The sequence below is a fragment of the Crocuta crocuta genome, unplaced genomic scaffold (assembly GCF_008692635.1).
Source record: "Crocuta crocuta isolate KB4526 unplaced genomic scaffold, BGI_CrCroc_1.0 scaffold97, whole genome shotgun sequence".
In the NCBI taxonomy this organism is placed as follows: domain Eukaryota; kingdom Metazoa; phylum Chordata; class Mammalia; order Carnivora; family Hyaenidae; genus Crocuta; species Crocuta crocuta.
Genome location: NW_027531999.1, coordinates 2347092 through 2373487, shown reverse-complemented (window position 1 = coordinate 2373487; position 26396 = coordinate 2347092). Strand labels below are relative to the sequence as shown.

Below are 26396 nucleotides of genomic sequence, written 5' to 3'. Positions count from 1 at the left end.
AAATTTAAATCACCCAGGGATCTTACAAAATACAGATTCTAGTTCAGTAGGTGTGGGGTGGCGCCTGAGATCCTGCATTTCTAACAAGTTCCCAGATGTCCCTGGTGCTGTAGATCTAGAACCACACTGAGGATCATTGTAATCTCTTTAGAACATTCCCCACACTAGGAAACCTCCGGCTGAAAAAGCTATAACTTCTTTTCATCTCTTTGCAAGTGCCAGCTCTGTCCATCAGCACCATTTTGTTTCCAAGACTTCATTACAACTTTATTTTGCCAAATAAATATAGGTCCAAGCTAACTTGACAATGATAATATGTATAAGAGCTAACTTACTTGATCATTCCACTTTCTTTGTCCCAATTTGTTCTTCAGGTCTTCCTTACTCTGGGGAAGTTTTATGAAGTAATTAGAAACCCCCACCACAAGCCTTCTCATTATGCTCAACTGCTGCCCTAACTTACATTGCTGAGGCTTCTTCCCCAAACTGTCTCAGTAATCTCACATCTGCTATGGCTAGCTAATGCTATGGAGTATTTGGTGTTCCAGGCACTGTTCTAAGCTCTTAACCTGTATGATTTTATTATCCTTTCAACCCCAAGTGAGAAAAATACTAGTATTAATCTCATCTCACTAATGACCAAATGTTGGCTTAGGCGTTAAATGAAATTGGGACGCCTGGGTGGCTCAGTCGGTTAAGTGTCTGACTTTAGCTCAGGTTATGATCTCACGGTTCGTGGGTTTGAGCCCTGCATTGGACTCTGTGATGACAGCCAGCTCAGAGCCTGGAGCGTGCTTCAGATTCTGTGTCTCCTCATGTATCTCCCTCTCTCTCTCTGACCCTCCCCTGCTCACACTGTCTCTCTCTCTCAGAAATAAAATATTTTTAAAAATTTTAAAAAAGGAGTTAAACAAAATTTCCCAAGATCCCATACAGGCAGGTGTTGAATCCAAAGTACAGAGATCTTAAGCACTAAGCTATACTTTTCTCTCTGAAGAGTTTGTCTTCTCAGCCCCACTTCTGTGTCCTCTAAATATGCAACTTCCTGGCTGTTCTTCCAGATCCCTTAACTTCAACATAAAGTTATTACTTAAATTGTTTTATTCATGTGGTTACAAGAACTTACTTCATTTTCTGTCCTCGGGGTCTTAAACAGTGAGGTTACTTAGTTCTTCAGGAATAGGTCCACAAGCGCTTAGCTGAATTCAGTTAACGTATTGTCAGAGGACAAGAGCCTCTACTGAATCTCATTTTTAAAAGGTAGGAGGAGGGGCAGCTGGGTGCCTCAGCCAATGAAGCTTGAGACTCTTGGTTTTGGCTCAGGTTTTGATCCCTCAGTTCATGAGATGGAGCCCTGAGTCAGGCTGTGCTGACAGCGTGAAGTCCTCTTGGGACTCTCTCTCTCCACCTCCCTCTACTGCTCCCTAGCTTGCAAGTGCTCTCACTCAAAAATAAACAACCATTTTTTTAAAATGGTATGGGGAAAAGGGGAGGGAAGGGAGATGGTTGATGAGAATGAAAATTTTTAAATGCCTGAAAAGTCCAGGGGTATGTGGTTTCGGACACAGTGAATCTTCCTGCCACCATGAACGGGTATCTTTCCACCCTTAGCTGGGCTTCCCTCTTGGGCCCGACTCCCAGCATTCAGAGCGGTGGTGAGGCAGCTATCACAGCTCCAGGCTTACATCCTACTAGCTTATAACACAAAGAAAGATCTTTTCTCAATAGTTCCCTCAAAGGCCCCAAGATTCCTTCCCAGTAGACCAACTCAACTCACTTTACACTTTAGGTTACCAGTTAAGGGCATGCACTCAGCAGTTAACCTCCTAGATTTGTCATTTACTCTGTCGGTGACTTAATTACTTAACTTCTCCGGGCTATGTACCACTTGTAAAATGGGGATCATAACAGTATTTCATAGGCTTGTTATGAGACTATAATTAAGTTAATAAACCTCAGGCATTTGACAGTAAGACCTCAATAGTCAGCTCTTATTAAATGCCCACCCCTGAACCTACATTAACTGGCTAAGTCTGGGAAATGCGCTTTCTGCTTTTCTATACTGAACTAAAGATTTATAGAGTAGGACTATAGAACTGGAAGAGATTTTAGTAGTTTGCCATTAGAAAGTTGTTTAGAGATTAGAACAAGCTAGGTTCAAGTCACTAACTTCATCCTACAGCCCATTTACTCTTTGGTGGTGGTGTGGCAGAGATGCTTAGCTGTCCCCAAATTATGTATTCTGTTCTTCATCCTTGAATATCCCAGCCTCCCTTGAAGTGGCCAAGTGTCTATGTTCTAAACACTGAGACAAAGCAGATGTGGTTATGTTCAGCTTCTGGGAAGTACTCTTAAGAGAGGAAGTTTCTTCTCCTTGTTCTTCTTTCCTGCTAAACAGAATGTGAACAAAAGGGCTGGGACTGGAAAAGCCACCTTGAATCGTCAGGACCACCAACCGGAGGCCTGTTGTGCAATTTAGAAAAAGGCTCACCTTCCCATAGTATTTGGTGTCTGGGTGATTCCTCTGTGTGAATTAGAAAAAGGCGGATGGACCTTGAGGGTGTTACGCTGAGCGAAATAAGTCAGGCAGAGAAGGACAAATATCGTATGTTTGCACGTATAGGAGGATTAGGAGGAACTTGACGGAGGACCAAGGGGGAGAAGAAGGGGGGAAATGGTGGGGGAAAGGGAGAGAGGCAAACCATGAGAGACTCTTGAATGCTGACAAAAACTGAGGACTGATGGATGTGGGGGGGAGGGGGGATGGGCATGGAGGAGGACACTTGTGGGGATGAGCACTGGGTGTTATGTGGAAACTAATTTGACAATAAACTATTTGTAAAAAAAAGAAAAAAAAAAGAAAAAGGCCCTCTTTCCCCCAAGCCAACTCTGCTAGTGCCTTAGGATGCTTGATTGTGAGTTTAATTTCAACCTTGTTGTTTCAGGCTTTTGGCCATGAGCAGGAAGTCACCAGCAGAAATGTATGTGCAGCCCTCTTGAGAACAGAGGTCACACAAGATAGAACAAGACAGAAGGTACCTAGGACTCCATCACCTCAGAGTGCCACACCCCTCAGCCTGTCTCCATACTTGGATTTTCACTTCAGGGAGAAACTTGAGCCTCTGCTGTTTTCATTTTTGTCCGTCCTAACATAGAAGGCTCATTTGCAACATAATGGAAGCCCTGGATTTCACTCTTGGCTATTTTGACTCATCCTTTTTATTCTCCCCAGTAGATGGCATTGCTTTATTTAGTGCCACATTAATCAATAGCCAAAAGTGAATGCTACCACGTACCCTCTGTTCTACATTCTGTGCCTTTTTCTTTCTCTTTCTGCCAATGGGAGCAGAGCTTCCAGCAGGATTGGTTTCATTACAGTAAAATTATGGTTAAAAAGGGGAAAAGGCAATCCCCTTCTCTTTAAAGTATGTTCCTGGAAGGATGTTTTTCCAGCTTGGGGATCATGCAAACTCTTGCCTGATTAGATCATTTTATTACTTCTGGCCTGCAAGAATACATAAGCTTAAATTGGTCAACAGTGCCATGCCTTTCATAAGGCAGCTCCAATAAAAAGTGTGGAAAGTGACTAGGATTATTGGTTACTCTCCACACTTACACTGGCAATGAATTCTTTTTAGACCCATCAAGTGAAAACTGAGTCCTGAATTCAGTAGTTTTTATTCTCCATTACAACACACACACACACACACACACACCCCAAACAAACCCAGCTAGCATGCTGAGAAACCTCGGAATTGATAACAGTATTGAGGATCTTCATATTGATCCCTTTTGACTTAACTTGAAGTTAAGACCATCTGCTAGTGGTTAGTTTTACCTGTTATGTGGGGCAGTAACACCACTGAATTTAGATGGTAGTGCTTTCTGTTGTGTTTCTTACTCAGAGACAGCAAGTAGCTCATGCTTGAGTACTGGTATGGACATACGCTCCAATGGACAGTAATGAAATTACGCCCCAAAACAGAACAAAAAGCAACTTATTTTGTAGCATCTCTTTGCCCTCAAATTTTGGAAAATGATCCCCAACCCAAAATATTACTTAGTTTTAAGATATTTTCTACTATATGATCTCTCAACACCTCTGAGGTAAATGCACATATTTCCATAGTTCATGTATGTGAAAACAGACAAGAAGCGATGAAATGACCCATCACGATTACACAGCTAGTTAGTAGTGGAGCGAAATCTAATATCCAGATCTTTTAGACACGTGTTTTCATTACTCACATTGGTCCATACTGTTTTCTGACAGTTTCTTTGTAGCTCCATTTCAACCAGCATGAAATGCCAAATCTATCCACAAGCAGTCTCATAATTTTGACTGTATGATGTGCTAAGTTGAGTGTTTGTTTTGGCCTTGGCAGCAGATATCCTGATTATCTCCATTAATGCAAACAGCTCACCAGTCCTCTTTCTTCCTAATTGGTTCAGCTCCCTTAGGCTGTTGGCTATCATTCTTTCACAATGTTTACATCACTAGGTAGGAACATTTGCAAGATTTAATTTGCTTCATTGACCAAACAATATTATAAATCTACCTTTGATTTTGGCTGAAGTTGATAATCTTGGAGGTTTTAAATTACCAATTTAAGGTAAGTGCAGTATTCTCTTTTAGAACAGCTGTGCAAATAGTTCTTATTTGGATTAGGCTTTTACTAAATTCATAGAAGATGGCCCTTTGAAGAGTCACATTCATTTATATTTTGGGCAGTCCCCAAATTTATTAACATCTTCCACAAAGGGAAAATATTCGTTATTCTATAGTGTTTGTGATACAATGGACTCAGACACTCTTGATATTCTATTCACGGTCTTCTATGCAGCAAGATGTACCTTCTAAACTAGAGGAAAAAATTCAGGCCCACTAGCATTCACAGCAGTCATGTCACTTAAGACCAATCAAATTGGCCTCAGATATTGTGGATCTTCTACTTTATTGATAAAACCAGGAAGCACATATTCCTTCTAAATTCATGTACAATTTTTTGCTCCCCAACTGAACTATTTCAAATTCCTGGCATTACTGACTTCTACCTTAAAACATTTCTTGTGTTGGGCTAAAATGTATCGTTTGGAAAAAAAACAGTTTAAAGCATTGAACGCTGGGTTATCTCCAGGTAGTTCTTCTATACAGATAGAAAATTAACTGTGAGTCTTAAAGAGAGTCATGGAAGGGAACTTTGTAGCCTTGACTGGGATTAAAACAGGGCTTCACAGAATTTGCAGATACTAGTAAATGCTCAGAGTAGCATTTCATTCGTGGATTATCCAAGGAATTGGGGAGGTGGGGGCGGGCTGCGGGAAAGGAGAAAACTAGCTGCAGCAGTTGTAATTCCAATCAGGCTCTCCACACCAAAGTTGTTTAAATTGGTCCTGATAAGATGGACTTCTATTCGGCATGTTCATGTGGATTGTGAAGTACAATGCGCCCCAAGAGTTCTTTTGGACGGATTCTGCTGCTATGGAGTTTTACATGTCATACCTGTCATCATGTTTACTAAAGTCTGTTGTGAATGAATTAGTACAAAGTCAAAGCAGCTTTTTAGGGAAGTTTTAAGAAATGCACAGGTTTCTCAACATGTATAAACCTTTCCATAATATTCAAGTGCAAGGAGTACATAATTTTTGGAAATTATTACTGGCCTTAATCTTTCCCATTTTATGACTTAGCCAGGAAGACTTTCCCAGCCTTTCTCAGCCCAAACTTGGAGCTCCTTTCAAAGTACCTCATTAGCATATACTCTTCTGTTAGATTCAGGAGCCTCTTTTTTATCTCTGTATCTGCAATGTGTAGCATACAGCTCAAATTGATTCTGAAATGAAAATCTGATTCTGCAATGTGGAGTCTCTGAAAACTTGTTTTGGGGTCCTTGTGAAGATCCATCCAATGACATGAAAGGTGGAGAAAATTCTACATCCATTAAAGACACAGCTTTCTATTATCTACTTCAAAGAGGTCAGAAAAAAAAGTGAAAAACTCTTCTTTCACATTTATTGCAAATACCTCTCAATCATGTATTATTCACAAAGTACAGCCTAACTGTTACTGATGAGGCTATGTGGGCCATGGTAATGAAAGCAGGGTGGGGCAGCATGTCCTTAGGCAGCTGTCCGCTGGCTCCCAGAATAATTAATGCACAACTGAAGAACACCTGAAGAAAGTGAGGGGACTTTCTAGAAGTAAATGAAAACAGCCCTAAAATAAATAAATAAATAAATAAATAAATAAATAAATAAATAAAAACAGCTTGGAAAATATAGACTGAATTGTGAAATTGTGAAGTTGGACAGAAAAGAAAATTTCAAAAATGTTTCTTGAGAAATCTGCCTTCTCTTGAATAGTTCTTATTCCAAAATGCGCTGTATAAATACTATTAATTTGTACGGAGGGGCAAATGATACATTTGATAGGTTACTAAAATTTTATTTCCCCATTCTTTGCTTGAATGTTAACGTGCAGATATGAAAGCAGACTAAGGAAATTATGACTTATCTGTGAACACATGACAGCTTTGAGCAAGAATATTGGCCCTGTTTTGTATTACAGCCACATGTTCCTACTTTTTCAACCACCTTGAAAAATAAATATTTGAACTACAATCTTCAATAAAGTCTCTCTACATTTGTTGTCAGTCTTAATCACCTTTTGCTTGTCTGCTTAGTGCCTTTAGCTCTTAGATGTTGCACCTGGAGATTCTTGCTTGCTTTATGATGTAGGTTTATATGCCCTTTAATTGAAAGCAAACCGCCTTAGATAATCCAGTGACAACAATGTTACAAGGTCCACTTTCCGTTAAAAGGCAAATAGAAATATTAGGCTGTTCTCTAAAATGAAGAAAAACACATAAAAATACACCGCAATCTGCCACACCACTTCCTTTATCAGAGATAAAACCCCAAAGCCTAAAATGCCTCTTTTGTGTTCTCCCCCTACCCCCGCCCCCGTAGGGCTAAGGGAGTGCAAAGAACTGCAGTTCTCAATGACTAACCTTTCCTGACTGTATGCCATTTCTCTACCAAAAGACTTTGTCATACGGTATGTTAAATATCACATTCATGCTACCACAGTAACTGTCAAGCTATTAATATCAGGTTATTAACAACCTTATCAAGTTTATGGAGTTTTAATGTTCAAATTGTATGTTGAAAGTACATAATTTAAAAATGAATATGGAAGGATGACCAAAACATATAGCTCACTTGTAAGCAGTAATTGCTTTTAGGGGGAAGGAGAATTAAAAGGAGTTTGTAAAATGACAAAGGGTGACATAAGAGGGTATCTTATAACTTTTATAAGATAGCTTCCTGATTTTACTTTTTAAAAACTTTTATTAAATGTTTTTTTTTAATGTTTATTTGTGTGAGAGAGAAACAGAGCGTGAGCAGGGGATGGCAGAGAGAGAGAGGGAAGGAGACACAGAATCCAAAGTAGGCTCCAGCTTCTGAAATGTCAGCTAAAAGCCCGACTCGGGGCTCAAACTCACGAGCTGTGAGATGATGACCTGAGGTGAAGTCGGACACTTAACCAACTGAGCCACCCAGGTGCCCCTGTTTTTTATTTTTCAAAGTAAACTTCACCCCCAACGTGTGGCTTGAAGTAGATCAAGAGTCTCATACTCTACTGACTTAGCCAGCCAGGCGCCCCAAGCTTCTTGATTTTAAATAGCAGTATGACAACTGATCAAAAAGGAAACACCTGCTTTACGAATGCTAGGTCCTCTGCATGACTATGCACAGTGTGACAGCGACTCCTGGAGTTGTTATCATGGATAGCCTCCATGGACCATGGAGTATGCAAAGTATTCTTTTTTTAAAAAGAGGTAAAAGTTACTGCTGATGAATTGTTAATGTAACAAATGGTAAGTTGAAGAATATACAAAAGTTCAAAACTTAGCGCTGTCTGCAAAAAACTGACACATTCCAGTTAATTAACATCAAAACTGTTAACACTATGAAGGGACAGACTGGAAAAATTTTTCTAAGCACCTAACAATGGTTTTCAAATAGTGCAGGGAAAGCTTTCAGGGTTAAACACTTAAATGCATACAGTGGAGGAACACACCCCTTTGTCGTTACTGTCTTCCACCCAAATTTCTTTGGTTTTAGAGAAAAATCAATTAGCCTCATTTTGATTGAATGAAAGACACTAGACAAGTGGGTTTCATCCCTGACCTCACCCAAATGCACTTACTAGCCAAATATGCATCGTCTGGTAGGCACACGGTTGGGCCTCAAAACATGGTTTTATTCTGGCTAAGCAATATACAGATAGCAGATGTACAAATTTGCCTACTCTTTCATGGGGCTGCTGCTCTGTCTCCAATAATCAGACTGAATTATAGTTATAAAACCAGATTTGTCAAAGTGTGTGTATCATTAACCAATTTTCTACCAGGTGCAAACAACCGACTACAGACTAGGAAAAAAACCTACAAGGTCTCCTTTATATTTGGTCATAATGATATTCAACATAAGAGAGCATGTCATTAAGCAAATCATTCAAACTACAGTTGGGAGATACTTTCTAAACACTGGGTTCTGAGAACAAGGAATTTAAGGGTATTGCAAACCTGTTTACTGTCCCCAAAACAGAAGAGAACTATCACCAGAATGTTTTTAAGGGAAAGCAGGATAGGAGACAGTTACAGTGAAAATCCGTATCTCGTATTGCAACCCTTTCCCACCACGTGTGTGAAAAGTGAATAAAGACAGCAACGTTTTTTAAAAAGTTAACTTATATTAAAAATATTTTGTTTATAAACAATTTTAATACTACAAAGTAGTATTTCAATACAAAGCAGTTCAAATATTAACTGTTCTTTAAACTGTTAAACTTTATTATAAATTAAAATTTCTTTACAAAAAAATTGCACATAATATTTGACCACTCTTAGGTTCTGATGCACTGGCATTTGCAATAGTTTCTTTAATCTTCAAGTTAAACAGTCTCAGCAAGGAGTCCAGAACGTAGAAAGGGCAATAAACAACCCTGTTAGAGCATTCAAGTGCAACTAGCAGACTTGTGGCCATGGCAGTTACACTTTCCTTAAGATGGACTGCTTAAGTTTTAAATCCTGAAATGAAGAATCTCAAAGGTTTAAAAGAAGAACTAAAAGGGACTGCCTGCTTTTTACTGTAAACACAGCCCTGGAAATTAAATCCCAACAAGAATCTCTCAGGCATCAGAGAGTGTCAAGTGAATCAGGAATAGCACAACGTAAAGAAAAGGGGGAAAGTAAAAAATAAAAACAAAAGCAAAGCAAAATTAAAATAAATGTCAGTCACTTTGAGGAACTATACTTACGTACATGATGTTATGAGAATCTGGCAGGGCCTAGCAGTAGGCCAAACAGGAAGTTCATTTATCCAACCGAAGAGGGTCATGTTCATTGCTTCCGGTTTTGAGGATAGGATATTGTAGGGGACTTGATATGATCAGTAAAATGCTTGTCTGCCTTACGCAGACCTTAGCCAGGGATCAGCCTAATCTTGAAGGATCATTCAAATAATTTTGGCAATTATTATAAGAACTTAGAACTGACTGCACCCAGTGTTCAGTGATTCTTGCTTTCTGTTTTGTAACTGTTTAAATTTAAGAGCTCATTTAGGCTGACTCCAATCTCTTGGCACTTGGAAACTAGTTTTCTCAGGTTATCAGTTTTACCTCCTTCTGATGCTTCAAACAAGAGTTGCTGTAAAAGATAGGGAAGCACAGAAGTAAGACTTAGCTAGATTTTGAGCATCACCACATCAATGGATATGGCACATGCAGAAAATTTATAGGAAAACTTCAAGATGAAATAAAAGGTAAAAAGCATTACATCTTTCCACAGTGATGCACAAAGTGGTAACTTCTGTAAGGCTCTCTGATATAAACGGTGGACCTATAAGATAGATATACACACAATTCCATCAGAAAACATGATGAAAAACATCTTTATAATCCTACTTATTTGACTGGGACCTCATACAATACAAAATGGTTACATAGGGTTTTCAAGTTTCCAAACATGTAGAGTTCTTAGCATGGTTAACATCTATGTATTAATCCTTTTAAACTGAGAAATCAACAACAGGGGCAGAACAGCTTAAAAACAAAGTGACCCATCTGATAATCATAGCTTACCTCTCTTTGTCCCTTTAGAACAATCTCAGCAGCAATGGCTCTAAGAAAAAACAAAGGAATATAGAAAAGGGAAAAGAAAAATTTATATATCTTTGAACGAAATGAGATACTACCACTGGCAGAATACTGACTGTGGGAATCTGAGTACAAAACTTCCTGAAAGTAACAGGCTAAACTTCCAAGGAGGATAACCTATAGTGAAAAGAAAAATTCAACAATTTTTATCAACTTTACAAAAATTAAGCAGACCAGTGTTTTGAACATAAATAACGTTCATGAAAAATATTCATAATTACAAGTAAGAACACCTGGCACTAATTATACCTTAAAAAAAAAAGACATCAAACTATAAAAGGGGGGAAACCCCACACATTTAAAAAAGGATGGTCTTAAAAGGTGTATAACAGATCTGTTTATTAACAGTACTGTTACCTAAATATTCTGCCTCAAAAAAAAAAATCCAAATTCTACCCAGTTTTGCTTTTAAAAGCCATCGTTAACGAGCACTCCCTTACTCTTGGTAGAAAACCTCAGCCAAAAACCATTTGCCAAATGGCAAATCTAAATTAGAGTAGAGATCTGTTCAAGAAAAAAAAAAAAAAACCATAGATATCATTTCAGATTTACCTGTCTGGAGCAAACCTTACAAATAAAAGAAATAGCTATAAAAACATGTACATGATTGCTGCATTACATTTTCCAGGTGGCCAGGCATGTTGGAATATTATATGTAAACATCTTGGCTTGAAGTTTCAGAATCTGAACATTGCTTTCTTCCCATTCATGTTGAAGTAGCCTGCAAAGCACATTCAGGAAAATGAACAAGGCACTGCAAGTGTAGGGAACCCCTAATGTGCTTATGAACAGAATGCTTGATGAGGTACAATTCTGATCAGTTAAATTCCCTCAAGGCTATTCAGCATGTGACTGTAGGATACCTCTTACAAAAATCACCCCCAGCGGGACAGGAACAGGCAACTTAGCAAGATACCCAGTCAAGACCCATGCCATATTCAATAAACTAAAATAAGGTCCACATATTCCTATACTAAAGCATTCCCTCCATGTGCCCCCTCCCCCAAATTTTTTACAATAATGATTTGGTATATTAATGCAATTTCCTAGTATTTTTCTTTCTTTATTAAACAGATTAGATGTAATAGTAAAAGTTTCTTGGGCCAAAACCTGAGTACAGTGACTAATAAATAAGTTCTCTACTCCAAAAGAAAAAAGATAAGAATGACCACAAGGAAATAATTATCAAAACACAGAAGTGGAGCTTTACCAACAAACCCAACAATTAAATTACCTGTATTCCTATAATGCCTATAACTCTATCATAATAGAAACTAATCAAAATACCACATTTTTTATTTTTCATGTTTTACCAAAGGTGACACTTTATAATAGAAATTTCTGTATTAGTAGCTTCTGCAGACTAGAATGCTTACTAAAAATTCTTATTATGAAACACTACTTTTGTCACAGCCTTGGGCCTTTGAATTTTTTTCCAACTTCATACCATTTTCCCACACACATGCTAAGTGGAATGTAAATACTTTAACACATAAGGAAATATTTGATAAATATCTTAGGTACCTTAGGATCCACAAAACAAACTTAGAAACATAAGACACAACTGATGTAGCAGGAATGACTGCACAAGTATAAGCCAAAGCATTAGCATGTAGGATACCATTTTCAATTAAAAAGCACAATTCTTGACAGTGAAAATAAGTTTACTCTGTCAGAGCACAGAAACTACAAAGAAATGCTCAAAAATCTCCAACCCAATGTACGAAATCTGCAGTTAAGTGACTCTCAAATGTGATTTGAGGGTTCAAAGCTCAGGAATCTGTATTTTTAAGTAAGCTCCACACCCAGTGTGGGGCTTGAAATCATGACTCTGAGATCAAGAGTCCCCATGCTCTACCAACTTAGCCAGCCAAGGACCCCCAGGAATATGTAGTTTACATGAACATCCTGGAGATACTGATGCATGTTAATACCTGAGAGCAACTGACATACATGAAAACAAGTTATAATAACCAAGATATATGCTGCTGGCTGCTATCTTTGTAAAGCACTTTACAAATCTCTTAAGCAATATTCCTTTGCTATGTAAAAGAGGGTTACTGCTTCTTATGTATGTGCTAAGGACAGATGGGATGTGCTTAGAGACACAAATGAACTTTACTTGAATTATATACCCCTTAAAACCTGCAGTCTTCTCAAGTTTTCAGGTTTTTAAACTGACTTTTATATGAAGCTATATATTGCTTAACTCTTAAAGTAGTATATATCAGCGAAAAAATAGTACAGAACAGACTACTCTTAATCAAGTTTTTAAGAATAATTTTATATGAAGAACTATGTACTATTGAGCTGAGACTGAAAATAATTTTTTTTTTCTTACCTCAGTGCAAGTCCAGAATTAGTTGGCATAATTGAGCAAAACCGTTCCAAGGTTTTGGAATGCTGAGTCTTTGGAACACAGCTCAAATAAAAGAAAATAACCTGGAAAGGTCGAGGGGAGGGAAAATAAATGCAACAAAATGTGAAATCTAATTACTTAGGTGTTTTAATGAGAAAACCAAAATGGTCTTTAAGACATGAATGTATAAATTATAATAATGTATGATGCTGTGAGTTACAGTTCCTACCATTAATTATATTAGTGACTTTCCAAATATGAATTAGGAAATATGATCTAGTGATGACAGCCATGGACTAAGAACACTGACAAGAAGCCAGGAGTCCGGGTTTTCATTCCTGAGTCTACCTGTACTTGCTGTATAGCTGGGCAAGTCATAGGACTAATAATACCTGCCACATCTTGCTCATGGAATGCCCGTGTGTAAATGACTTAATGTCCATAAAGTGGTTTGAGATCCTGGGATAAAGAATGGCATAGAAGTACAAAGCATAGTAATTGGTTATCCCGATTAGCAACAAACCATCCCACCAAAAAAATAGAATACATATATGTTTTAGTCTACATGGAGTTTAATAGGAACTTTTAGTCTACATTGCACTGAGTAAAAGGGGTCTCTGAAAAGAAACTAAAACAAACAATTGCTTTCTTTCTTATAAGAAAATAACCCTGTAAATGGATCATTAGTTCTACTATTAAAATTCTAAACAGTCTAATTTTAGCTTTCTTATGCCCTATCTACAGCTATATTCATTTAACACAATATTAACCAAAAAAAGTAGCTCCGCTGTATATGATGGAATTTTTCATTCAGTGAATTTCATTCAGTGAATCAAGCAAAACATTAGATATTATAATCACATTTCTGATCTTTCTTCTTTAGTATGTATTAAACCCTAACACCTCTTCAATTTTGCTTCAATGTTAATTTTTCTATATAAGAATCAATAAGCACATTTTATCTTAACTAAACCTTAAAGGGCTCTATTCCTAGATTGAAGAGATAAGTAGGAAACATGGGCAATAACAGTAAATGCTAGGAAAGTGGCCCTACGAAAACCTCTTTTGATACAAAACAGGAGTTTTGCTGTCATTTTTCAAGTCTCCTTCTTTTGTACAAATATCTAAAGAAAAAAGTTTTAAGTTCTTACCCTATTATGAAATTCATAGTTGGACCAGTAATCAGCACTGCTAAAAGGAATGGGGTATCGGGCAGGGACTGTAACCAAACATCTATTCACTAAATCAGTAAAAAATTTGAATTCTTGGACTTTGTTTCTGGATCCAGCAGCTCTATTATTGGCAAAGACAAGATAACTGCCAAAAGAAAAATATTATAATTTAGAATAAGGCAGTGAATCTCTCACTCAAAAAACTGATCAGCCCTTTCCTCCCACCATATCTGCTTACTCCAAATCCCATTCTTAATAAGAGGAACTAAACTTACTCCATCCAAATCTTCTGCACTATATCAGATCTCATGGCCACCCCTAATGCTGCCTCGTATGCCTCCACTGTCTCTTTAATACTTGATAGAAGAGGATGACAAAGGCTGTTTAAAAAATGAAGGAAAATAATTTATATCTACAGCTCACCTTGATTAGTGAAAGAATGACAAAGTATATTTAAACATTACAGACATTATTACAATAGAATTCTTCTTTTGATGTTTCTTCTTTAATAATAGCATCCCTTCAACTTTGCTTCAATGACTTTAACATCAAGTTAATTTTAACACAGGGTAATTTGGTAATAAATAACAAATGCAAGCCTAATATGCAACATTTCTCTCCATGTTAGATAATGTCTCACCAGTAAATCAGCCATAAATAAGGAACTTGGTGGTTAAATATCTCATCATCAAAAGTTCCTTTACATAAACGGGCTGGAATGTCAAGTGGTCCTGGGATATTTAAAAGATACCTGGAAAAAACAAAACAAAACACTGTTTGAAATTATGCCTGTGCACACATGGATTACTAATATTTAAGAAAAACAGAAACAAAACAAAAAAGACCTCTGTTTCAACTTAAATGTCCTTGAAGTATACTTTTTTTTTACATGTATACCATACTACTTTGGTCCCATCTCTAGTATCACAGTCTATTATTTTATACCTACATGAGTAACTCCTCTTCAAAAATGAATTTATTTTATCCCCCAAATTAAACCACCATAATCATCTAATTAAAAACAGAGAACAAATGAGATTACCATGTATACCTAAAATTTCCCCACAAAATCTATACATTTCTGTAAAAAAAGAGTTCTTTAAGAGTTACAAAAGGTAACATCTGAAAATAATCTCTTCCTCACACACACACACACACATAGTCCTTTAGGTATATATCAAAGTGTATTTGGTAACATATTTGTCCATAACACACTTGTCAAAAGAGGTCCATGATCAAGTAAAATTGGAAAATACTGAAAATTACAGCACTCTTATAAAAAGCCACAAGAGGGTATTTAATAGGATATTAAAGACTCTATGAAGTCAATCAGTAGAGAAATCCAGTTGGCTGTCACTAATTTAGGTTTCTCCCCAATATATCTGAATTTCTGTGTACAACATTTACCTATGTTTTTAAAGGTAATACATTGATCTCAACAATGACAATCTAGTGTAACTTTATTTTCGATTTAAAAATTTTTTTAAATTATTTAAAGAAATTAAGTTTTAATGGATTAAAAGAAGCTATATGGAGGCAGAGGGCAGGAGGAACCATAAGCAAGAGAAAAAAATGGGACATTTAGGAGTCAGGTTATCATCCTGCTGACTTGGCCCTACTAGCTGTATTACCATGACTTAATCACTTAACTTCTAAGGATACTAGATTTGTCAACTTAAAACTGAGGTAACAGAGTATGACTTCAAATCTAATCTTAAGACTCCATCCTAAGCTAACTTCAGTACACTGAATAAAATTCCCTACTTCACACCTGGGGCAACCTACTAATCTTCAAATTGATTTTGAAACACATAAAAATTACATTATCTAGTTCTTTTTATTAAATATTACATAGAAAGAGAAATGACAGATCCCCACTCTACGTAAATATTACAACACCTACAATATTCTTAGTACTTTGCTTCACAATTTCTACTAATGAAATTTAAAAAATATTTTAAACCTATTAAGAGCATCGACTTACCCTATTAATAAATCTTGACTGTATTTATAAATTTAAAAAATTTATATCAACATCAATAAGAAGTATGGCAATGCTAACACCGACCTCACCTACTGCCATTCTCCTAATAACTGACTCATAAAATATTTCCTAAATTAACAAAAAATGCACACTGTGTAAATAAAATCTTTGGTACTGTCTAAATAAACTAAGCACAAGATACCTTTTCCTTGTAGCTCTTGGTGTATTATGAATTATGACTATTCCCATGAAAACTTCCATAAGGCAAGGTGATTAGTAAACAACAGAAGATTATTAGGAGGCAGCCCATTTCCAAATTTTTATTGACAGGTATTCAGTCTCCTTCATTAAGCTGATATCAAGAAGATCTGAAGATCTCTGATTAGTTACCACAGCTGAAACTGGCAGCATCTTCTTTTAAGCTAAACCAATTACCTCCATGCCCAAGGGAAGATCAGAACCAGCAAGTCTATAAAAAGTTCAGCTTTAGATCTGTCCTCTGCCTAAGTTTGAGACATTAAAGCAATCTAACTTAAACAGGGACAAAGTCAGCATGGGGAAGCTGAACAATCTTTAAGTTCCTCACAGACAGTTTAATTATTCTCCATAATTTTGTATTTAAATCATTTCATTGTTAACTGTAAGATATTAATCTAGGTGTAACAGAGCAGAAAGAACTTCAGAAACAGTGTGCTATGTCAATAAGCTGGTTACCGTAAAAGGATAGACACAAAGACTCAAGTTGAGGAAAAGAATATTGACCCCAATTTTTGCCAAATCTCAAGTAAAACTGATATTCTAGGGTAGACGGAACACTGAATTAACAAAATTATGGGTTACTTTTCAAAAATATTTTTATATAACACTGCTACACTGTGGGATAAACAGAGGGAGCACCTAAGAAATATTTGCAAGCTTTGGACTTACATATTTAAAACCAGAATCTTATCTGCAGTATTTTCTACAACAAAAAATTTTAAGAGATATTCAGCTTAAGGCCTTCCTTCTCTCAGTTCCTCCTAACTTAAAATAATAGTTTGTCATGATAAAATACTTTGATGCTGTTTGATTTGGGATCAGCAAACTATGCCTATTTTTATAAATAAAATTTTATTAGAATACAGCTACACTCATTCATTTATATACCGTCTATGGTTATTTTCTTCCTAAAAACAGCATAAGTAACAAGAAGTGAAAGACCATACAGCTTGCAAGCCTAAAATATATACTACATGGCCCTTACGAAAAAAAGTCTGCAGGGCACCTGGCGGCTCAATCAGTTAAGCATCTGACTTCGGCTCAGGTCATGAACTCGTGGTTCATGAGTTCAAGCCCTGTGTCAGGCTCTGTGCTGACAGCTTGGAGCCTGGAGCCTGCTTTGGTTTCTGTGTGTCCCCCTCTCTGTCTGCCCCTCCTCTGCTTGAGCTCTCTCTCTAAACTGAATAAACATTAAGAAAAAAAAAAAGACAGAAAAGATAAAGTTTGCTGGAGTGTCTAGGTGGCACAGTCGAGCACAAAACTCTTGATTTTGGCTCAGATCATGATCTCAAGGTCGTAGGTCAAGCCCTGTGCTGAGGGCTCCGAGTGGAGTATGGAACCTGCCTGGGATTCTCTCTCTCCCTCTCTCTCTGTCCCTCCCCCATCCATGCATACTTTCTCTCTCTCAAAATATTTGTTGAAAAAAAAAAAAGAAAGAAAGAAAAACACTTTGCTGAACCCTACAGAGAGATGGGGAGCAAGAAGGGAAGAGAAGCCCATCCAAAAGCAATTCCTCATGACCTGCTGTGGCCTCCTATTGTTGTTAGAGTAAGAATTCACAACTAAGCAAGCAAAGGCAGTAATTACAGCACTCTTTGTAAATTACTGAGAAAGTGGTGGCTGAGAAAAGATTGCTTGAAAGCTTCTCATTCAATATTTCAGAGGCTAGAACAATTCTCTTTAGACTTAAAAAAAAAAGTAAAAGGCATATTATTTACATCCACTTGAGCCCAACAAATGAAATTCATTTTTTCAGAATTCACTGATTGTCTCAGATAATTCACTGCTATAGTATTAAGTACTAAAATTAACAACAATGAATTAAAAGCAGAATGAGTCACCATGATGTTCATATAAACCTTCCTTTGTTAGGGTCTTTACTACAAGGATGCACATTACATCTTTTCTCCATTTTTATTAAATTCTACTACCCTCATAACAGTTCTATTAAGAATGTTCAAGTATTTTTTTTTACATCAGTCTAAAATATAATCAACCCACAAAAAAACTGTAGTTTTCCCACTATACTATCTCTTTCTTCTATAAGTCGAGTTCTACAAACTTACCGAAACAGATCCAAGTTACTATACTTCTCAAACCCAGGTTTAAAGAAGGATGCAATAAATTTCCGTAAAAATGGAGGAAGATTATCTCCTTGATTCTATTTTTTAAAAAAAGAGGAAGGATATACATTAGACTTACAGTGTTTAATTAATTCATTCAAGGGAGGAGGGCACCTGGGTGGCTCAGTTGGTCAAGGGTCTGACTCCTGATTTAGGCTCAGGTCATGACCTTGTTCGTGGTTTTTGAAAAAGTTCAAGCCCTGAGTTGTTGCTGTGGAGCCTGCTTGGATTCTGTCTCCCTTTCTCTCTGCTTCCCCCCCAATCCCTGCCTATGCGTCTCAAAAATAAATAAGCATTTTTTAAAATTCTTTCAAGGCAGGAAAAAGCCTAAAAAATAAAACAAAAACAACAAAAACACTCATTAGATTAAGTTTCTTGAGTAAGTGGGGGTAGAGATCACTTCTACATTCTGATCTCCAATTAAAGTCAACTAACCATTAAACAGCTGAACACCCAATATACCACATTCACCAACTGTCTAATAAGCTTCTATTACATGTTTAGCACTGTGTGAGGTGTGTTGGGGGCTCTAAATCTGGTTAAGACATGATTCTTGCCCTTAAAGAATAGAGTATATAAAGCAGCTATAAACAAAATTACAAAGCACTGTTATAAGGGCAATGGTAGGACTATGCACAGAATATTTATAGCAAAGACAGAAGGAATATGTAACCCAGTCTATAAAGGGGAAAAGGACCAGGAAAAGCTCCTTCAAAAGGCTGATGCCTGAAACATGTTAAAGGATGAATAAGAAAATGTGAAACACAAAAACATATTTAAGAATTTTGAGGCTTTTTTTTTTTTTTACCTGTAGTATGAAGAATTTGCACATATGATAAAAAATCTCTGCATTCTGAGGATTTTTTTCAAATGCAGTAAGCCACACTGCCCTGGCTTTGTCATGCTGATTTGTTTGCAAATATAAAGCAACAAGGGCTTCCAATAATTGGCAGTTCACTGGACACGTTTCCAATAAACATTTACAAAGCTCCACTGCAGCCTCATACCTTTAAATAACAACAACAACGTCTAAACACATGAAAAAAATCAATTTTTAACACAAGGTTAACTGCTTGTCAATTAAGTTTTACCTCTCTAGAAGTCGGTGCAGAGCAATCATATTTATGTAAAGTGGAACACAGACCTCTACTCTTTCCTCAACAGTGTGGCTCTCATCTGTGCAAGCTTTCACCGCATCTATCCAAAAACATCACAGTAACAGAAAACAAACAAAATGAATTATCTTACTATGTTATCTAAACTCTGGGAGACTAATGCAACACAGTGGTCAACCCTTTTGCTTTGCTTATTCATCTTTACTCTGGAGGTATTTTCAGGTATCTCCAAACTCCCTAAAATTCAATCTCTTTCCCTCATATCCTTGGTAAGAATAAAACCATTCAATATGTGTTCTCACATGTATCAATGTTTTCACTTAAACAAGTGTCTCTGCATTTATCTAAATTCCTTAAAACTGGTTTCAAAAAAAATCATAGAACGAATTATCTTTTCATTTTTCTTTTCTAAGGCCTCTCTGTTATACAGTCATTTAATTGTCTTCCCCTAAACTAGATCCTTTCCTTACTCCTTCGAAACACATTTCCCTTGTAAAGAGTCCTGTCCTTGCTGCTGTGTGTTAGAGAATGGGGCACTGTTTTCCTTTGCACAGCTGTTACCATTTCCTCCTTACTCACTTCTCAGATTTACAGAGTGTGTCATTCTGAAACTGCACTTCTGAAGTTCACTTATAAAAATCATCTAAACAAACCTAAAGGCCAATACTACACTTACTTCTTTCACATTTGATAATGTTCTTCTTCTCAATTTTTTCTTCCCTATGCTACCAAGAGTTTATTTACATGTCCTTTTGGTCTTATTCATGGACTCCTCTCTTTCCCTACTGCTATACTCTTAAGTTTCCATTTCCTCAGAGAAAATATCTCACAGCTTCAACTACTAAAAAATTTACTGCAAAAGCACATTAAAAATTGTAAAACACTTTACAATATAATAGCTTCTACAATAATAACTTTCAAATCATTTCTCTATCCATAATCATCCACTTATGGTCCACTTCCTTATTTCCTTCCGCCAATAAGCATCTCCACTCGAATGGCCAATTACCATTCACAAATACCACTCCTACTATCAAAATCAGCCTTCCCAAATTTACTTGTTTTCTATTAAATCACTTTCTTTTTCCCAATCTTAAAACCCTGAAATCACCTTTGACTATTTCTTCCCTATTTCTCTCACCATCTGCATGTGAGAACTTCAAATGTCTCCAATAAAAATTCCCTTTTTCCCAGGTTCCATCTTTTCGTGCTTCACTTATGGCCATCAGCTTCTGGTTATTTTCACACCTTTCAAATTCTTCCTTTCAAGAAACTCAACTGTTATCAAGTCTACTACACACAAAGTCCTTGAAAATCTGGTATCATTGCACTTACTGAGCTTAATTTGTACTATTCTCTAGCATGAAACTCTTGCTCTGATAAGAATTCACCCTTCTTCTAATCTCCCTTCAAATCCACTGCACCAATTTTTATCTATATGTTCCTTTTTATTTACTTAGCTCCCTTAACAGGAATGTCCTCCTTTTCCTTCCTTTTCTTTGCTGGTTTATTCAATAAATATTGACTAAGCACTTCGTATGCTGCCAGACATTATAGGTCCTTAGAAAATACAGAGATAAATAAGATCAGGGTCCCATCTTTGAGGAAGCCAACTATGTCACAACAGAATCAGCTTCAAAGTCCAGTTCTAAGTCTTAACTCTTCTGCAAAGACTTCCTTCATGCCAACCCACAATAAGCTCTTTCCTTTGGGTTTATGATCTGTACAATATAATTATATAAATCACAGATCTTTGTCTTCTGAAGCACAGAATTTAGACTATAGACCAACACAGTTCCATGGTCTCATGTATTTAATAACTGTATCAAATGGATAGATTTTTATCTTCTGAGAAGGCTACATAATTCCTATTAGGAGGGTATATAGGCTTTGTCCTTGCTGTCTTCCATAGTAGATATACCAATTAGTACACGGTAGTACTCAGACTCATTGATTAATGAAGAAAACATTAATTACTTGAAAAGATAAAATATAACCTTTTAACTTTCACCTTATGGATTATTTTTAAAAAGTACCTGGTTCTCTCAATCAACTCATTAAACATACATAATATTTATTACCTACATATTTAGCTGATTTTCTTTGCCACAATCAGAAAAATTATGTAAAATAGTTCCTGGTTTTCATAAATGTCAAATGCCCATCTTATGTGACTCAACTCTTAATCTTTAAAGCATTTATATAGTAAAGCACTAAACTACAACTTGCAATATGTAGATATAAATTTTCCAATTAATTACGAAGAATCACAATAAGGGATAGTTGATGTTCTAAATAACTTATAAACATTTATACTTACCTTCAAAAACTGCTAACAACATGTCAGGATTAGTCTTTACATCTTGAACTGTTTGCCATGGCATTACAAATGATTCTGTGTTAACAATTCTTGAAGGATTGGCATTAGATGGATCATAAAATTTTGAAGGGAGAACGTTGAATTCAATAAGATGTATGTAGGCCAGCCATGCCAAACATCGATCACTTGTTTTAAGGTATTCAGCTACTATTCCACCATTAGCTGATTTCAATGCATTCTAGGTAAAATGAAAAAATAATCTGTGTTTTTAGAAAAAAATCTTAACAATTCCTAGTAAGATTCAAATTTAAAGGCACAGAAAAGTACAAGGCTCATATTTCTTTGGAGTGGTTTTATATACCTAAGTCAAAATTTTGATAGTTGCCAATTTTTTAATGAAAAAACTTAGAGATGTCAATACAGATTAGTATAATTTTTATTCTGCTAAGATTTATGAGCTAATTACTGAAAAAAGGTTCAACTTATCTGTACATTTTTAGTGTCACAACATTCAAAATATAGAAAGATTAAAAAGAAACAGTAAAACAACAAACAAACCCACCAACCCCATATAGGAGATTTTCACTATGGACTAATTTTTTTCCCTTATTATCTGGATACTGAAGTTTATTCTGGTGGCTACTTAACATATGTCTTCATTTAAACCTCATAAATACTCTTAAAAAGGCATTATCCCCACTAAGCAAAAGAGGAAACAGTCATAAACTGACCCAACTTTACACAACTTACTACCAGTAAACGGCAAAACAGATTCAAATCTAAAGCCTGTGTGCTTAGTAAACAATGCTAACCTGTAATGTTTCAGACCTTTAAAAAAAACTCTCTACAAAATGTAATTACATGCTAGGATAAATGTTTACCTGTAAAACTGCAAGGGCACTCTGACACCTTCCAGTAAAAATGTGCAGCTGAACTCTAAACAAGAGAGCCTCTAAGAGCTGAAAGGACAGAATATCTGATGCTTCCTGCTTGGCTGCTCCCATCAGAAACTCCACCATCCTTTCACATACGTAATCCTTTTCTTCAAAGGTGCTTTCAAGGTGCAGAAACTGCCCAAAGGATTTCATATAATTAATCCTGCTTCATAAAAATAAACTGTAAAGCTACAGACTTTCCACATTTCATTAAGTGTCATATTAAATCTTCAATTTCTGCAAAAAGGATAATTATAAATATTTGTAAACCTATCTTCTTGGAGCACCTATCTGGCTTAGTCAGTAGAGGATGCAACTCATGATCTCAGGGCTGTGAGTTCAAACTCGATGTTGGGCAGAGCTTACTTAAAAAACAAAACCAAAACCATCTTCTAGTACCATATCCTAGATTTTCCCTTCTACAAATTGGAAAGTAGAATCAAACGAAAACTAAAATAATACAGAAAGATGTACTCTTAGAATTACCACTGAAGCAAATTCATCTTTCCTTTCTTTGAATAAATGAATTAATGGCAGCAAGACCATGGCAAATTACAAAAGTTCAGGTTTCTGGTCAAGTACTATTTACATTGCTTAGGTATATGACTGTACACAAATTCTGAGAACAGCATTCATATTAGATATATGTGGCAAAACAATTTAAAAAGCCTAAGAAATTAAAACCTTCCTTAAAGACCAAACAACTTTAAGGAAAAACTTTACACCCTATAAAATCTTATGCTGATCAATAGCATTAACTTTGGCACAAGGTTCCAGATCAAAAATCAAGCATCTTTTGCTATCCAAACCTATTCGGTACTCGAGTTAGAAGGGTGTGCTAAGTTCATTCATTAAGGGATAGCATATAATCCAAGTCTATCTATTCTGAATTTCAGTTAGCAAATAAATGACAAATGTGACAGTTAAGAGATTTATCTAAAAGTTTAGCTAAATCTTATGGTTGCTGAGTTCAGATGGTAAAAGTTCAGATATTAATAAATATTTACTCACAAGTGGATTAATTCTAAGTTTAAGCATGGGTAGGAAACATCCCACTGTCTCAGAGAATAAAGAACCAATTTTTTTTTTTTACCAAATCTCTTTATCACTGTGAAGTTCAATATTAGTATGAATTAAAGATTAAGGGGCGCCTGGGTGGCTTAGTCGGTTAGGCGTCCGACTTTCGCTTAGGTCATGATCTCGCGGTTCGTGGGTTCAAGCCCCGCGTCGGGCTCTGTGCTGACTGCCAGCTCAGAGCCTGGAGCCTGTTTCAGTCTGTGACTCCCTCTCTCTCTGACCCTCCCCTGCTCACACTGTCTCTCTTTCTCTCCCTCCTAGAAATAAATAAAACATTAAAAAAAATAATAAATAAATAAATAAAGATTAAGATTATTTCCTTAAGTAATGAGGCAAGATAACAAAAAGACCAAAATGTTTCCTGACAGTCATAAAAATGTTTTATGAACATACTTTCAGGTGCATTACAAAAAAATTCACACTGCCCAAAATAAAATTGCCAGTAAATAGGTTAAGTGTAAAATGTTTTAAACTGTTGTATTTATTCCTTACCAATAAAGTTAAAAACAAGAAAATTTAGCCCTTCACTATATATTTTCTTATTTTAAATTTAGTCCTGACCCAGGAGTGGTTTTGAGGTTATAGGACAATGGAAAGTCATTGCATCTACATGCAAATAAAGCATATGACTTTATTAAGCTATGTATCAATATTTACAATGATCTAAGAATTATAACAACATATACACATAAAGCTATGCTATCTTTTCTACTCACAGTCCAAAAACTTTGATAGTCGGGAGCATATTCAACAGCTGTTTCACACATTTCCTGCACTTCTTCCTTGGTTCCCCTTTTTGAGAACAATCTGAGGTAATGGCACCAAATTTCTGGATTGTCTTTGTTGTTTTCCAAAGCTCGAGCCAGAACATTTAAAGCGGAATCCAAGGACTCTGAACATAGCCTACATAAAAGAAAAAAACAGAAACATTTTTTTAACAGGCTGATCTAATGAGTCAATTTTAAAGTTCCATTAAAAAATATTTTTAATGTTTACTTATTTTTGAAAGAGTGTGCAAACGGGAGGGGCAGAGAGAGAGGGAGACACAGAATCCAAAGCAGGCTCCAAGCTCCGCAGTCAGCACAGAGCCTGATGTGGGGCTCCAACACCCAAACCATGAGATCATGACCTAAGCCAAAGTCAGATGCTTAACCAACAAAGCCACCCAGGTGCCTTTAAAGTTCCATTTTCTATTGGAAACAACCAAGAAGCTAAAATGACCTATGACAAAGGAAGGCAGAGTAGAATCTTAAATCACATCAGTCAAAAAAAAAAAGGTCCTGATTTCCTACAGACCTAACAATTCCTTTCTAAGTGGATGTTCAATGAGCATTTAACAGATAAAAAAGCACTGTTATAAAACTCCTAGATTATCAGCTTTAAATGTACTTTATGTCCATATTCAGTAATATCTTTTATGAGTTACTCTGGTTTGGGAATGGGAAAAGTTAAACAATTCCCCCTCAAGGCCAGCTACTGCCAACACAAAATATCAAAGCTTTCAATGTAACAGTTCTTTCAAAGGATCAAGGGCTTGCTATCTCTTGAAGAAGATAATTGTCTCTCATGATCCTATTCATAAAATAATGTACAGTTATTTTGGCCTTCATTCAGTAACTGAGTCAGAAAAGAAAACACTGTAACTTACCCCAGTAACATGGAAAGGACACACATGTATGGGTGATATATTAGCATCCCATAGTGCTGTCTTACTAACAAAGCTTTTATATCAAGTTTTCAGACAGACATTCAGAATAGCTTTTAAAAACTGAATTATTATAAATTTTCAATTACAGTAATAAAAAACTATCCCTGGTAGTAAAAGATTATTCCTGTTAATAATACCAAAAAGTTGGGAGTTAGAAAATCCAACAAGTTTATAAGAAAAATTACTATTTATCTTATTTGAATACATACAACACCATCCACAGAAAAAAAAGCAAATTCATCAGAATTGAGATGTTCCTAGACAAGCTTTAAATCTCTAAATTAAAAATTAACATAAAATTTAATTTGTTCCACTGATTTTACCATAATTTTAAGAGACTATCACTATGTGCCTGACTTAAAAAAACAAACAAACAATAATCAATCCTTACACCACTCAGAATTTACTATTTTAACTAATCCTATTTGAAGTGAGAGCCTAGTGGAGTTAAAAACTGTGGCTAATTTATTACCCATACACTGAGCCACTCACGCAACTCAAGATCTAACCTCAAACTTTTTCTAACTGCTTTTAAACAATACAGTGCTTTTGGCTTTGTCAAAAAACAAAGACCTCATTGATACCATGCTGTAAACGTGATTACCACAGATGAAATAAACTTCAAACCTAAAAATATAAATGCGCAACAGTTGACACAAAGATCAGAAGTGGACCTACCCCTCATTCTGATTCAAGTACTTGTATGCAAGCTTGAGCCAAAGCTGTACATGAGATGGATTTTCAAGAACACTTGCTTCTAAATTAGCAATGTCATCAGTCTCATTTGTAAAGTATCTGACATCATCTGGAGTGACAACTGTATCCAAAGCTGGAACACTGATTCGATTTTCTGGCTGGAAGGCTGGAAAGTAAAGTTTATCATTAGCACCACACTTTCTTTTATCCACAGACCAAGAAAAACCCACGGGCCTCAACTTTCATCTAAAAATCTAAATATTTGAAATATATACAGTAGCTCATAGCCTTAAAATAGAATGGTCATATAATTTATAAACTAGGACACTTTTAAAAGTGAAAGGGATGTTATTAAAAACTATACCAGGATAACAGGTACACACTAGAATTCTGCTGGACAAACCAGGAGTATGGTCTCCCTACTTGG

General features: G+C 36.1%; 1 protein-coding gene across 1 annotated transcript in view; it reads right to left on the bottom strand.

Moving 5' to 3' along the window:
• Positions 1-8822: 8822 nt before the first annotated feature.
• ZFC3H1 (zinc finger C3H1-type containing) overlaps positions 8823-26396 on the bottom strand; it is a 53232-nt gene continuing 35658 nt past the window's right edge. The window contains exons 21-35 of the mRNA XM_077775196.1: positions 25952-26135; positions 24282-24468; positions 22435-22623; positions 21554-21791; positions 19210-19315; positions 18927-19125; positions 18062-18156; positions 14394-14504; positions 14029-14133; positions 13733-13898; positions 12564-12664; positions 10842-10943; positions 10148-10187; positions 9843-9905; positions 8823-9713 (exon numbers count right to left, since the gene is read on the bottom strand). Of these exons, the coding sequence (XP_077631322.1) occupies positions 9576-9713; positions 9843-9905; positions 10148-10187; positions 10842-10943; positions 12564-12664; positions 13733-13898; positions 14029-14133; positions 14394-14504; positions 18062-18156; positions 18927-19125; positions 19210-19315; positions 21554-21791; positions 22435-22623; positions 24282-24468; positions 25952-26135 (2024 nt within the window). The 3' untranslated portion in view covers positions 8823-9575. The remainder of the gene's footprint in view (positions 9714-9842; positions 9906-10147; positions 10188-10841; positions 10944-12563; positions 12665-13732; positions 13899-14028; positions 14134-14393; positions 14505-18061; positions 18157-18926; positions 19126-19209; positions 19316-21553; positions 21792-22434; positions 22624-24281; positions 24469-25951; positions 26136-26396) is intronic.